At 44.9% G+C, this 16,110-nt stretch overlaps 1 protein-coding gene across 1 annotated transcript in view; it reads left to right on the top strand.

The window, feature by feature from the left end:
* Positions 1-15,672, top strand: part of LOC147749193 (maestro heat-like repeat-containing protein family member 1) — a 46,574-nt gene extending 30,902 nt beyond the window's left edge. Inside the window, exons 12-14 of the mRNA XM_086936549.1 lie at positions 12,275-12,358; positions 13,920-13,991; positions 15,628-15,672. Of these exons, the coding sequence (XP_086792675.1) occupies positions 12,275-12,358; positions 13,920-13,991; positions 15,628-15,672 (201 nt within the window). The remainder of the gene's footprint in view (positions 1-12,274; positions 12,359-13,919; positions 13,992-15,627) is intronic.
* Positions 15,673-16,110: the final 438 nt, after the last annotated feature.

Below are 16,110 nucleotides of genomic sequence, written 5' to 3'. Positions count from 1 at the left end.
CAGTGATAGACTCCAGGTTGTGTATATTGTGCCAATTATGGAACAGTTTTTGTTTAATGTTAGTCTTAGGGATACCTTTATGGCTAGAGATGAAGTATGGGTTTGATACAGGGTATTGGTAAATGATTTTCTTAAGGTTAAGGATACTTTGCAGGATTGAACTAGGTTTAGGTTTATGGAATGTAGGTGTAAATTATGCTGCTAGTGTTAGGGGTTTTGTGTTTGGGTTACATTGCATAAGAGTAATGGGCAATTGATGAGGATAGCGTTATCGTTAGGCATCGGATTTGCAGTTCGTGTACCTGGTTCGTGAATGAGAAAATGAGCTGGGTGTCGGAAGCGTGGAATACTATCCTGAGTCTGTGTTTTCTGACAATGGTGGCAAGAAGGACCATGCAGATGTTGAGGAGCGTGGGGCTGATAGAGGATCCTTGGGGTACTCCGCAGCTGATCTCTGTTGGTTCAGAGAGGAAGGGCGGGAGTCTGATTATTTGAGTTCGGCCGGTGAGAAAGGAATGGATCCATTCCCCTGAATGCCGGCGTCGCAGAGTCTGGCGGTTAGTGCACGGTGGGAGACGGTGTCGAAGGCTGCTGATAGGTCTAGTGGGATGAGGGCAGCCATGTGTCCTTGGTCAAGGAGGGTGAGGATGTCGCCCGTGGCGGCTAGTTGGGTAGTCTCATGCGGAGGTTGCTACGGAATACAGATTAGGAAGTGTAGAGGATCGAGTTGGATTCAATAAAGTTCGTGAGCTGGTTGTTGACGATCTTCTGTATGACTTTGGCTGCGAAGGGGAGGAGCGAGGTGAGAAAGGAACGGATCCATTCCCCTGAATTCCGGCGTAGCAGAGACTGGCGGTTAATGCACAGTGGGAGACGGTGTCGAAGGCTGCTGATAGATCTAATAGGATGAGGGCAGTCATGTGTCCCTGGTCGAGGAGGGTGCGGATGTTGCCCGTGGTGGCTATAAGGGCAGTCTCAGTGCTAAGGTTACTACGTAATACAAATTGGGAAGTGTAGAGGATTGAGTTGGATTCTATAAGTTAGTGAGCTGGTTGTTGACGATCTTCTCGGTGACTTTGGCTGCAAAGGGGAGGAGAACGATGGATCTATAGTTCTGGAGGTTGTCAGCTCTGCGGAGGGCTTCTTGAGGAGGATCTTGACATCAGTGTGTTTCCAATCACCGGGAAACATGCCTGTTTTGAGGGTGCTATAGGGGAGGCGGCTCTGTGGTAGATGTACGTCGGGCTGGGGTCAGTGGGGGCTCCTGAGTGTATGCTTCTCATGGTTTTAGCTGTGTCTTCTGTGGTGACAGGGGTCCATGCGGTGATGGTAGGCTGGTTGGCATTGCTGGTTGTAGGTGTAGTAGCGGTGCCTAGGTTCCGCTGAGTAAGTCCCAGATTTCTACTGCATGTCTGTGCAGGGAGCGTATGCTGAGGAGTATGCAGCTCAGGGGAATGGGTGCACTGGCATCCGGTGGGTAGGCACAAATAAATATCACGTAGTCCCAGGGCTTTAAGTGGGCTGGGTCTTGACGGTGCACCAGCAGTACTAAAAAACAGGTGCTGAGATGGGTCCCTATTGGGCTTTTTCATTTGTATAACGTGCCCTTATTATTGCTCTCTCTTTCTAACTCCTGGGGCTAGGTACCCTCTCACACTCCAGTGGATTTGAAAATGCAAAAGCTTATGTGTCCCTTGCCACTGCCCACCTGGGCTCTCTGCAGGAGGGGCCTTTCACTGCAGTGTGGGCCGCACTGAAGCAACCTCTCAATCCGTGTGCCACCTCTTCATTAAAATAGGAACAACGCCTACTTTTCTCAGAACGTAACTGTGGGTCGAAAGGTTGGTATGTGATCGAAAAGAGTGGCAGATTGTAAGGTACTACACTATGAACATTTTGAGAACCATCGGAGTCATTTTACACTCATCTAATTTGAAGAAACCTGTTACATATGTTTCTTTTATTATATTGGATTACACCATATTTGCATGTACATGTGATTTTCCTAGGATTACATTTGTACACATGTGTGCTACTTTGTGTGCATACCCCAAGGACAGGATGCCATATTGCACATTTATGTCTGCATCTACAAATTTGTCCACTACCCCTATACCGTGGCCAAAACACACGCAGCCATTTTTGTTGTCAGGCATACTGCTCCCACTTACTCATAAACCACAGTGTCTGCTTGGTCAGTCTATCTTGCTCTATGCCTCACTCTGAGAATGCGAAGAAAACATATATGCATTGGTACAGGCAAAGCCTTGCACCGCTATTCAGGTATCTCTCTGATGGTAAATTACACAGTTAGATTAAGTCATGTTTTTAGGTCTTGGCTCTAGACAGCACACATGAGCTGTCTCAAACCAAGAAATACTGCATCTACTACATAGGCTTCAGCCTGCCCATGGGCTTCCAATTTGCTGAAACCTTTGTCACTCTTAAATTCTATCCGCATAATTCCACAGCACACCATGCCACATATTTCCACTACACAACTTCACACTACGCCACACAATTCCACAACAAACAATTTCAATCCAACACTTGCACTACCACCAAACCTGTCATCTCTCTTCCACATACCCACAGCCCCTCTCATCTCTCCCTCACACTCACAGTACCCGCTCTCATCTTGCAATACCACTGCCCTCTCATCCCTCCCTCACATTCACTGTCTCCTCTCTATACTGCCTGCTCACACACGCTACCTTCCTGTACCTCCTCACGCTCTGCACTGGTCCGCTTCTCCCCCATGGGTGCCCCTTCCACTCATGCCTTTTTCTCTCTCTCTCTCTCACTTGTATTCTCTCTCATCCCTCTCTCTCGCTCCCTCACACACGCTTACCGCCTCTCTCATATGGTTCTCTTCAGGTCTTGAAGCACAGTTTCTTTCTCGTGCCTTTTCAAAATTTCAATCCCTCAAACCCATCCTCTCCTCCTCTTCTTTGGGTGTCTTCTGCTTACACATGTGGTCCCACTGTATGCATCTGTGGCCTGCTGTCCCCTTCTTTTTGCTACCCTATCTCAATATCAATCACCTCTTCCTGCACAAACTACCTATTCCTCTCGATCTTCTTTTCTATCTATTCTGTGCAGCTCTCATCCCTATCTATTCACTATGCCACAACATTCCCTTTCACAAATACACAACACAATTTCAAAACTAACAATTTCCAATACAACCCACATATTTCCACTCTACACCACATGCATCCACTTCACTCCAAACCAAAATATATAGGTAAAAGGCATTGTCATGTACGTCAATTGCTCTAAATATCAAAAATCTGAGTCCTAATGTATTGCAAATGCTTGTTAAATTATGCAATCCAATAACTGTGAAGGTCTCTGTGCATTGGCTGAGGGTTATGAAAGGGATAATGTAGATGATCAGTGGCTAATAAAGCAAGACAATGAAAGGCTCAGACTAGATGAAGAGTTTAGAGAAATGCAACAGCACCTACAAAGGCTGAAGTGAGGTGCCTACTTTAACCAATAGTTGTCAATCTAGAAACATGTAATTTGATTCTCTTAGAATACATCAGTCACAACAGCAGTCCCACCTCTTCCTAGGTAACCTAACACTCTACACTGATATTGCATGTATGTATGCATAGATATTTCTATAATCTGAACTTCATAAATATTGTAGTGTTGATGGATGGGCCAGACCATCAAATAGTGTACTCCGTTTGGACAGGACAGTGGTGGCATGTACTCTACTGACTGGCAGACATACAGCCAACCATATTGAGGGATTTCTTCCCTCTGAAAATCCCATGCTAGTTTGTAGGACTTGGGTCAATAATACCAAAAGTTGTGAAGAAATTCAGCCGGCACATCTGCAGGGTCAGCTTTGACTGTGATGTGAACAGATTGGTGGAGATTCATTGCTGCATTTTACTCTGATTCGAGAGTAGCTATTGCACAAGAGATAATTCTTGTTGTATTTCCTGTAGCTGGATAGTAATTTATTTCTTTAAAAAAATTATTTTACTTAGTTTTCAACAATTTTAAGATCACAATACTGTGACACTGCTTCGCCATCCACCTGATTCTCCCCTTTCTTAATATCCCATTCAGTTCCAAAATACCATGAAGTAGACCACAGTCAAGTCCACTGCAACCAGTCCGGTGCACTATAGATGGGTCTGTGCCCCAGTCAACTGTGTGCTTTTCCCCAACAACTTCCTATGGGTGGGCCGCTCTGGGTATTTTGTGAAGTGCTTTTTACTGTCCCCAGATGTTATCATACTTTTGTGGTCCCCCTCTGGACCTATTCACTGCTTCCTCAGCTGAAAAGAAGAAATCCATCCCTCTTAGCCACTTTGAGATTGGGAGGGCCCCCCGGATCCTCAATGGCCCGCTATGTGATGTTTAGCCAAAAAATAACTGATCCCAACCATCAATTTTTGTCCCCTTACCTGTCCCAACCCGGGAATAAGTTCTGTGTAAATGGCATTCAGCTTTGAGATGGTCAGAGAACATCATATGGTGTGTCTGCCAGACGTCTCCCAATTTTGAGATCCCCAACTTATTTCAGTGTACTTGAGCCCTACTGTTTTCCACAGCCATGTACCCTTCCACAATGGCTTCTTCCTAGTGGGCACCCTCCACTTTCATATCCATTGCAATGCCTCTTTCCAGCTAATCACTGGAATGGCTGGAATGGCTGGAATGGCCGGGGGAGTGGGTAGGAGGGACTCCCCATACAGCCAAAACCCTGGTGCTTGCCTGGTAAAGTCCATGTGCGTCTCGTAGTGGGTCCCCGTGCACCAAAGATCCAATCAATAACCACAACCAGCTGGGCGGCCCAGTAAAGTAATACAGTCTGATGTCTACTGCCCCTAGTCCACCATCATAAGGGGATTGTATGCAGTTCTTATGGGAGATTCACAACAACAATCCTCGCTACTTGTTGCTATTGAAGTTGGCCTCTAGGGTTGTAAACAAAAGGCTAGGGATTTTGTGGGGGTAGTGTTGCAAAACATACAACAGCTGTGACCAGGCCACAATTTTGAAGAGGGCTATAGACCCCATCATGATCAGGGGGAGAGAGTTCCATCTTGCCATATGTCCCTTAATTTTGCATGTCAAAGGGGTTATATTCCTGCCCCAGCGTTCCTCTGGGTCTCTTGATAAGATCATGCCTCAGTGTTTGAAATTGGCTTTCTAGTTGGCACAGGTACGCACCCTGTCCAAGCAGAAGCCATAATCCTGGTCAGGATAAGCAAGATACACACTAAAAGATAACCTGTGCTCAGCTTGGCACAGAACACTCAGGGGTATCCAAAGAGACAATGTGCAAAGTATGTGTGCAACACACACACATGCACAGTAACACAATGAATACACCACAACAAGACTCTAGACAGGTTTAGAAAATGATAGACAATTATATTATAACCAAAACAAGCCTAAAATGACAAAAATCCAATGTATAGAAGTTGAGATATATAACATTTTTAAATGAATAAATGCATTAGAGCACCTAGAAGCAAGCAGCTCTAAAAAGGTTACTTCAGGTTGCGCTGTATCGGGTCAAAGTTCAGGCCAAACGCGTGGAAGCGCAGGCCAGCTACAGAACCCCGGCAGGAAGAAGTGAAAAAAGTACCTTTCCTGGTCTCAAACAGTGAGATGTGTTGATCTGCTCCACGTAGTGAAGGCGATACGTCAGTTCTGAAAATGGGTGGTAGATGTGTTGAGTGATGTGCCACATCGGATTCTGCGACACAGTCGAGGGGATGCATCGATCTTACCAAGCTGCCGCCGAGGCGATACGCAGTCTAATGTATCGATCTCTGAGGGCAAAGCGCTAGTTCTGATGCGCTGTGCCCATTTTACTCCTGCAACTGGTTGATGCGCCAGTTCTGTTAAACACAGACATACAATTCATCAAATTCCATGCTACAAGTGTCTGGGCCACTTCCAGTGAGTTCAGGTACTGGAGCAGGGATAGAGACTTTGATGTCCCTCAGTCTCATGCAATAGGAGGCCAGCCAACAAGCCCTTGGAGATCACTTGGAGGATAGGCAGAGCCCAGCTCTCCTTCAGGGCAGTCAGAGAAAAGCAGACAGCAGAGAAACACCAGAGAAAAGCAGGCCTTCCAAGCCTGCAAGCCAAAGATAAGTCATTTAAGCAGAACAGCAGTCCTTCTGACATAGATTCAGTTCAAGATCCAGAAGTGCCTGATTTTGAGTGGGGCGTGTTGGTCAGAGACCCAGACTTATAGCCAAAAGTGCCTTTGATGCTGGTTGGTGAATTCAAAGCAGCTCTCTGAAGTGCACAGCTTCCTCTTTCAGCCCAGTCCTGTCCTCCAGGCTATCTATAGGGGATAATCAGTCCTTTGTGTGGGGACAGGCCACTGCCTATTCAAGTAAAGTGTTAGACCCTCTGTTGCACTCTGCCCAGGTAAGGCCATCAGAATACAAATGCATGTTGATGGCTACTCAGACACACCTATCTTTTCTTGGTTGTGGCTGTCGAGAGGGAATGCAAAAAGTGTAGCTGTCACTTACTCCAATTATTGGAGATGGGCTGTCAGGCACACAACGCAGTATGTGCAGATAAATGTCTACTTTCTTATTGTGAACAAAGCAAACACAAGGAAATGATGTACGGAGCGCTGACACTTTTCAGACACTCACCCCCTGTCACAGATTGGGATGAATGCATCATCATTCTTTAGCTCACTTCGCCACTTCAGTTCAGACCCAGCTACATGCAAATCAGTCTTGAACCTGGCTTGGCAGTTCAGGCTGGACTGCTCCCATAAGGAACAGGGTCAAGACTGATTTGCATATGGCTGGGTCCAAACTGGGGTGGTGTGGTAAGCAAAAGAATGATAGATTAAACCCAGATCCTTGTGACCGGGGGTGAATGTTTGCATTGTCCAGCATTCTGTCCAGCAATTGTTTCTTTTGCATACTTTCTTAAAGCATAGCGGCATTTCCAAAATAGCAATGTTAAATTCAACTTCACCAGTAAGTAGGATTTATCACTACCATTCCAAACATACGAAACACAAAAAAGCCTCATTGTAGTGAAAAGTGAAATATGCTGTTTGTCACTATCAGGACACGCAAAACAGAAAAGTACATGTCCTACGTTTTACTTGCATACACTGTGCCCTTAGGGCTACATAGGGCCTACCTTAGGGGTGACTTATAAGTAATAAAGGGGGAGTTTAAGGCTTAGTAAGTAGTTCTAAATGCCAAATCAAAGTAGCATTAAACTGCAAACACAGGCACTGCAGTTGCAGGCCTGAGAGAAGTTTGAAAGGCTTCTTCTGTTGGTCGCACGATCAGAGCTGCAGCCCACTAGTAGCACTATATTTACAGGCCCTGGGTATATGATATACCACCTTACAAGGGACTTACAAGTTAAATAAACAGGTCAATTAAGTATACACCAATTATACACATGTTTAAGGAAGAAGCACATGCTCTTTAGCACTGATTCAGAGTGGTAAAGCGCTCAGAGTCTTAGGACCAACAATAGATTCAGCCAAATGTGGAGGCAAAAAGATTGGGGAAGACCACCCTCGGGCTGACAGGTCAAACACCAACTATTTAAATGCTCCAGATCACCTGGAAGTAACTCTGGAGGAATGGCCACCACAGGGATTATGACTGATTTCCCCCAGTTCACTCTCAGGCCTGTTTCTTCTTTGTAGATTTCTAGAATGCAAATCAGCTGTAGGATCAGTTGGTTTAGGTGCTGAATATAAAGGAGGACATCATACCACATACAAAGAGATGCAGTACCCTAATTCTACACCCCACCTCAAGCCCCAAACCTGCGCATCCCCCAATCTATTTGGCCAGTGTTTCAATCACAAGAGCGAACAGGAGAGTAGACAGCAGGTGATATAGTAATAGTAATAGTAATAGGGGCATTTATATAGCGCTGGGTTTTTACGCGCACCGGAGTGTCCCCGCGCTTAGACCGCTGCGAAACCCTTCCTGGCTTCCCTGAGAGATGGTCCCTTAATGGGTATCTCCGGGGTGAGACCAGGCATCCCCGGCGGTCTGATGGGGCCGTTAGTGAAGATGAGGCAAGCTAGTGCCCAGAGTTGCCGAGTGTGATCGCTGATCAGAGTGGGCACCGAGGCGAGAGAATTATCGAGTCCGCTGACCCTGGTCCTAGAAACCTGCCGCGTCGGGAATCGAACCCTGGTCCCGGGCCGTCCTCTGCTCTCGGGTCTGCCGCCTCTAACCAGTGAGCCACACTACTTCACTAGTAGCCCTGCCAGTGGCCTCTGCCTAGCTGGAACTGTTGTGAGTAAATGGTGTTCACTCTGACCCTATCACATGGCACTGTGTATAACATCTTTACAGACTGAAGGACTTTAGGGCCAAAATTAATCTTTTCCATGATGCGTGGAGGAAAGGTCATTCAATTGAGTCGAAGGCCTTCTCTAAGTCCAGTTGCATCACTAGGAATCTCACCTGTTTCAGTACCCTGGTGCCTCGGCCTTTGCAAATATTTTGGTTTAAATATTACTTAGGGGAATCAGGCTGTAAAATGCACAGTCTGTAGGTGGCCTATATGGTTTGGGGAAAACTACAACTGAGGCCCCCTAGATATGATAGGGAATTATCATAGCTGTACCTGCAGCTTCGACCATTGTAAAGAAGTGAGAGAGTAGTGTTGGTGTAACCTTTTCTGCACTTGAACCGGGCACCTTCTCAGAATGCATCTCCTGCAAGGCTGAAAATAATTCCTCCTTCGACAGAGGTGCATCCAAGTCCTGCAGCATGATCAGGTCCGCAGCTATGGGGTGTTGTTGCTCCACGTGCCCAACGTGTTTGATTGGTAAAGTTTCTCATAGTAATGTGTGCAGTCATTGCCGATTGCCTCAGCAACATTTGTCACCTCACCGTCGGGCCCCGTGTCTATGGGACAAACCTGTCTGCCAGAGTTGGTTGCATACCTGTGTAGCAATGTTCCCATATTCTCGCTGTTTTTGAGAATCGGACACTGCTGCCCATGCAGGGTCTGCTATTGTGTTCCCCTGAAGAACTGCTTTCCTTCCCTCCCACAATGTGATTGGGGAGACATCTGTTGTGGAGTTTGTTCTGAGGTAAAGGTATATCTTTACCTTCATGTGTTCCAAAAATCTAACATACTTCAGTCACCCAACCTGAAGGTTTCAGTGCGTATTAGACCTAGGCATCCCCAATTAGTTAAATCGGTCAGTGGTCCAATGGTACCCTTCTGAGAAATCGGAGTCCAGCAGTGAAAATAATACATACTGACTAGTTCTTTGCTTTCCATTGATTGCAAAGCATCAGGGACTCCACCCATGGCACCAGGGTTGAGCCTCTCTTTTCACACCAAGTTGTGGGTGCATGACATTATTGAAGTGGCCTGCTACAATAAGGTCCCACTCCGAGACTGTGGTGATAACTGTCATCAGATCTTTCATTGTGGTCGCCTGCAGGTTCGGTGAAATATACACAGACACTACCATCCATAGGATGCCATTCAGGAATTGAGTAACCACCAAATATCTATCCATGGTGTCTCAGATAGCATGCGTGACCATCAGGGGAAAGGTAACTCTTGTTGAGCACTTAGTAAACCCTGCATGATATACGCAGTTAAAGCCATGCTGTACCAAAAAGGAACCCCTACTCCCAAGCAAATATGTCTCTTCCAACAATAGAACCACCAGGGTCAGCTTGTGGACCTATTGAGAATTGTTGTGCATTTTATTTTATCCAGCAACCCACTGACATTGCAAGACAACAGCTTTTAGTGGATGGTTTTGTTGTCAGAGGTCTTGGCGAGTCGTTGAGCCCGTTTGACTAGGGTCCGTGGCCGTGAAATGTGTCTTGCGTGAGGCATAGTGTTGCAACCGAAATCAGCCCTATAGTACGCAACTTCAGGCGCGGCTGGCACAGGTAACAGTGGTGGGGTGTGAAGGGGTGGGAGGGATGAAGTCGGCAGAAAGTAATCACCATAGTTTTGTGTAGCTTCGCTCCAAACAAGCCCCTCTATCTGGAGGCAATGTGTCTCTTCTCCATAAGTGAATGAGACAACATTTGTAGCTATACATGGAGGAAAGGAAGGAAGGGTACCAAAATTCTCCTGTTTGAGGAGGATGCTCTACGTCTGTCCTCTGGTTGTGACCAGAGTTGCCCTCCTATCAGTCTGCTACACTTCTTCTTAGGGTGGGATGGTTGACCCCCTACAGTCTCCCGAGATGTCATTGGCTCCTTTGTTTATATGGGCAGTTATTTCCTCTCCACTGCTCACTCCCAGGCCTCTTCCGGGCTCTCAAAGAAAATGGTTCTCCACTGTGACATTAATTTCAATTTGGCAGGTTATATCAGCATATATTGAATGTCCACAGCCCTGACTTTCTACTTAATCTCTAAGAAAGATTTACAAAGGAGCTGCACTTTAGTTGTGTAATAAGGGAAGAGTATAACCCTGGAGTTGGTGCAATGGATGTCTAGATGTTGGCGTACCTGCCACAGGATATATTATCAGTTCACAAAGTTCAGTACCCTGATGACAATGGCTCTAGTGGGTCCCCCCCCGGTGGAGGCCTTAGGGCAACCACCCTGTGTGCCCTTTCCAGAACAAAGTAGGGGGAAAACTCACAATCCAGGATCCATGAGGAATTTCTCTGGGTGCTGGTTTTACATGCCCTCTGGGAGGCCCACCAGCCATAAGGGCAGAGGAGGGTCACCCCCTACACCTGATACAGGGAACATCTGCCTACGCTGGTCCAGGACAGGGGCCACGCCCTCTATCCTCTTGAGACACCACAGTGAGGTGGAGTATTGCTGTACTTGTTTGACCGTCCAAGCCCAGTGTTTGCTGTAGTAGTCTCCCAGGATCTCTGTGCTCCTGGGGGGTCACCTCCTGAGGGGGAAGCTGTGTGCCCATCTCCTACCTTTGGGGTGAGACGTCATGTGCGGGTTTCCACCCACCCAGGCTGCAATCGTAGTCCTGGATTCTCATGTTGCTCAGTCTGTCTCATCTACCCTTGTCCGCCAATTTGGCTGGGCTGTCACAAGCCCATGTGGCTGCCTAAAGGTGAAAGGGGGTCCCTACCTCTCTTCTCCATGTGACTGTTTCTTCTGACTCGCTGTGCCCCAAGAGTGAATGCTGATGTAAACGTGGGTCGCTGCTGTGGGATTGCAGCTCCAGGTTGTGTCCATTAGCGTCATGCCAGTCTCACGGCAGGGCGTTGTTTGCCTAATGCGTTTCTCTTGTCCCCGGCTTGGGTAAGCTGAAGGGGAAAAGCGCGGAGGCCGCCTTATGGATTTTTGCCTCAGAGAAAAGGTTGCCCCATAGTCAGCTCTTCCAGGATGCAGTTGCAGTCCTGGCTACTTATAGCGCCCAGCCCATCTCCTCCACTTTAAGGTACCCGTTCCGCTATTACGAGCTACCGCTTGGAAGTGAAAACAGCTTTGTCCCACACCCCGGCTAATCAGCTGTCTTCTCTCCCTCGCTCATCCCAGGAATCGATGCAAAGGGGGGTTTGCCACGGTGGGTTCACAGCTCCAGGTGGAGTTTGCCACCGGCAGGCCATCTCTCGGCAGGCCATACGCACACCCATGTTGTCGATCACCAAAATGATCTCTCTCATCCCGGGCTCCCTGGATGGGCCAAAGGGGGTGAATATGAGGGCCATTGTTCAGGTGCTTGCAACCGAAAAAAGGTTGGATTCAGCACGATTCTCAGAGCAGACACCAGATTGTTAAAAATGTGGCCACAATCCTAGGGTGCTTGGCCACCCCCCCCCCCCCCCCCCCCCCCAGTAATTTCTTCCCTGATGCTCTTTACAATGTAGTTGAGGAGAGTGATATGTCAATGGTAGATGATCCCTTTGGAGCCAGGATGGTATTCATCAATAAGGTAGAAAAAGGTAGAAAATGTATTGTTTAGGAGTCATATAAGATTTCTTGAGTAAAGAGCAGGGTGAGCACTTCTAGTAGCAGTACACTTGTACACTGCCAGCTCACCATTATTCACTATTTCTGCATCTTTGATCTATTACTCACAAATAGAAACATTTCACTCACACATATCTTCTACTTTAAAAGGTGATGAACACAAGGTGCTATGGATGTGAAATGCCAAAACAGGAAGCAAGCATAGTATGCAGTTACTTGTACAATTTTTTTTCTCCATTTTTAGTTGTTTGAGGTGTGCAGCGTTTCATGACTTCCATCTCTGAAAACTTATAACAGTCCACATTTGTTGACAATGGTCTTGGTAATGCTGATCTTTTTTATTATATTTTCAGTATCCATATAAACTACTTGAAGAAGTAACACCACCGGAACACAGAGATGCCTTCAACATCCCCACCTTAGCAGCTGAGAAACATGTGAGTCTTCTTTAAAATACCATAACATCATGTTTATGTGCCTCCTCTCTCGGACTCTGTTTCTTCCATTCCATCTTCACAAATCAAAGTAAATCTGCAAGATATCACAGGAATAACTGCCTGTGGAAAATGCACTCCATTCTCAGAAACAAAGGAATTCTTTACGATACTAGCAAGGAGTGAATGGTGTAGCAACTCAATCCGCCTCTCAGCCACTGGTACCCTTAGAAAGCTAGAGCTGATTTCTTCATTTCAAAGACGGTTTTAGTGCATAGAGTAAACAGACAGAGTTGGAATCTATCTCCTGCTGGTAACAGGGATTAATTAAAACAATTGTCTTGACTACTAGACTAACCTCTTCTGTGAGAGATGAGAAAACAATACACTGGGTTGATCCTACTTGTGGACAAGCAAGAACTTATGGGCTCAAAAATTCCATTTCACTCTAGGATCAAATTTTGCCTCACTTCTAAACTAGACAAAGGAAACAGCTGGCATTGGCTTTGAGCAAAGAATAAAAAAATCTTCTCTTAAAAAATTGGTCACTCCCAGATTTTGCAGGTGCAAGTGGGGTGGCCGCTCCGTTTCTGTGGCAGCCGTAAAACTCTGGAAATCTTTGCCCCTTCTGATATCCAAGGCAGACTCCCTTCCGGTCTTTAGGAAGCTCTTGAAGACCTGGGACCAGATGCATGACCCATTTTTGCATGCACAAATGGGTTAGCGACCTGTTTGCACATGCAAAATCTAATAGGGCCATGTACAAACCCTATTTAGCAAGTAGCAATTTATTTGCAATTTGATAAATAGGATTTGCAACTCACAATTAGGATGGGGCATTCCGAGGGTGTCCCTTCCTAATTGCGATTTGCTACCCTATGTAAGGATGTTTTGCGATTGCAATTGCAGTCACAAAACACTCACAATTTACCGCCCTCTTCAAGAGGGTGATAATGCACTCTCAAATGAGAAGGTGTCCACAGGGGACCCTTCCACTTTGCAAATGCAGGGGAAAACAAAAACGTTAATTTGTAAACACATCCAGTTTTCCTTTAAGGAAAAGGAAAAGGGGCTGGATTTAAAAAAAAAAAATGCTTTATTGAAAAGCAGTCCCAGACATGGAGGTCTTCTAAGTCGAGCAAGTCGCCATACCTTTGAAGGCCAGCCATTCTTACTGGGGTCGCAAACTGCGAGTGCCTCATGAATACTGATGAGGCATGTATTGTGCAACCCCATTGGGAATCACAAACAGTGTCTCTGACACTGTTGTACATGGCATTTAGCGACTCGCAAATTGCGACTCGAAATTGAGCATAATTTGCAAGTCGCTAAATGCCCCGGTCGTACATCTGGCCCCTGGTTATTTGCCTCCTAGCAGGTTGTTGTTGCTGTCACTTCTCCCTGTTCACTTAGCGCCTTGACACCAGCTGGTATAAGTGCGCTTTATAAATACTATCCTATCGTATTACCTAGGATCAACCAGTTTTGCCATTTTAGAGAGAAATATATCAACAGTTTTACAAGTCTAAATAGCCTTCTTGTTTCCATTCTCTCTATCTATCAGCTTGAGAACATGATCAAAATGATGAACAGCACTCTCAGGTTGTGCGAGTTCATACTATCTACAGAGGGCGAGGTAAGATTTTGATGCTTTTGTCCGTCAATGTGAGAGAGAGTGTGAGTACTATCCAATTGAAAGAATCACACAACTAACCGTTACTAATCAATGTGGTCTCTGGAATGTAATGTAAATGTAAGGTGGATTTGTAAAGCAGTGCTTGTCACCCATGAGGGTATCCAGGGGTTCCTCCCATCCAATATGGGTTTGCTTTACTTGCCAAATAATCCATCCTATGATACACACTTTGCAGTTTTCCACAAATAAATGTTTGGCTTGTTTAGAAGGATCAAATATAACACATGGTGCTGCGCGGTGGCAAACGTTAACTACTCACCTGATTGTTTCACCCAAGTGTTATATTGGTACTAGAGAGGCAAAACGTCTTGTGAGAACAGCATTAATATGTGATGAAACAGCAAAATAGTATTATCACAGAATGCACTACATTATGTTGCATCATTTTCACTGTGTTCAATAATTTGGCCTTCCAAATGTGTCTCTGAACATGAATATTGTGAGGCACTAATATCATTGACAAAAAGTCGAGAGACAAAATGTCAAAAGGTATTTGCATAGATTTTCTGTACCTAATTCCACATCTGTGTACCAAAAAAAACATACACATATATCTTCATTTATGTGGGGTTAATAATGGCAAATGTATACATCCCTCTGTGCATTTACCATTCGATATTTTGTCTCTCTATATTTTGTCCACTGTTTTACTGTGCCACAATATTCTTGTCCTAGATATTAAAGAATACAATCGGCCCTTCATAGTCTTAGAATTCCAGAACCACTTCTGATGGAAGACATTTGATTAATGTTTTAAATTACATTACAGTTGGGTGTGTAGAAAAAGAAGTAAATGCATAGGTTTTCAAGAGTCTTGGGAAAAAGTTAAATCAACATACGACATGGAGAGACTGAGGCTCACATCCCAATGGTGCTGTAGAAGGAGCGTTTCTGGGGTAGGGTCATTCAAAGCAGTCCTCATCATATAAGAAACACATTTATGTTGATTAAGATTGGGTGCAAAACCTTTTAAAAGAGAAAGACTTTGTTTATATGAATTAATTACATGCATCATGTGAGAATAGAGCTCCCAAGAGCTTGACTGTCATCCCTATATGGATGCTTTGGGATTGCCACAGAAGAGCAAAATAATTCTGCAAATCTAGTTCAGATGCAAGGGGGGCCCGATGGGTAAGTAACATTATCTGCCCCCTAGAGTCCAAGACTGGTGTTTATCAGGTCGCAGTCAGATTGTTATAAATAATCTGAATGAGTACAAAACTCCTACTGGCTGTTTAGAGACTTCAAAGAGTAGTAGAATTCTGTGGAGTAGCTCCTGCGTGGGAGAGGTTGTGACACTGGAGAAGAGATGAGGCCGCTACTGGAGTACAATATTGTATGGAAGCACATTTTTATGAACTGTCTTACCTCTTGTAGTGTTTAAAGAGGCATAATCTCTTCCCAGCTAACTCCCCCTTTACCTTACTTAAAGTTATTTAAATTCTTTGCAAGCCAACATTTAAAGCAAGGCAATAGATATTTTATGAGCTCATGGTGCCTCCACGTTGCTTGCTAGACTGTAAGGATGGGCAATTGCCTACTTTACCAATCTGACCTTGTACCTTTCAACTTTCAGGTTCCAGCCGAAATGCCAACTTTCGATTCTGACCACTGTGACTGATATCACTGATCACATTTATGGAGGATCCCTCACCATTTCCTTTCTTTACATATTTATTTAAATAAACATTTATTATATACCTATTTATGTATTCCATATTTATTTGTTTTATTCAACAGCAAATGTTATACCTGCATTGATACCTTTTTTTAGTATTGTATTTATTAACCACTTATTGATGCCTTATTATTAACTTGTATTATATTATAAAACTCAATACAAATTTTCAACACAAAAAATATGTGTAATGTGAATGTTCCTACCCACACTTAACTGAAGGTAAACATTGTCCATTTTTTGTTTGTTATGCATTTTAAGGTGCCCTTGGAACATAATAAATTAAATAAAGAAAATCCATACTCTTGCCTTTAATGAGAGCTATCATATATTCTTGGCTACATGACTGGCATAATCCTTCAAGATAGAGTTTTAAAACTA

This window comes from Lissotriton vulgaris, chromosome 1_1 (assembly GCF_964263255.1).
Source record: "Lissotriton vulgaris chromosome 1_1, aLisVul1.2, whole genome shotgun sequence".
Lineage (NCBI taxonomy): Eukaryota > Metazoa > Chordata > Amphibia > Caudata > Salamandridae > Lissotriton > Lissotriton vulgaris.
The sequence above is the reverse complement of the archived record's forward strand: the minus strand, read 5'-3'. Positions and strand labels throughout refer to the sequence as shown.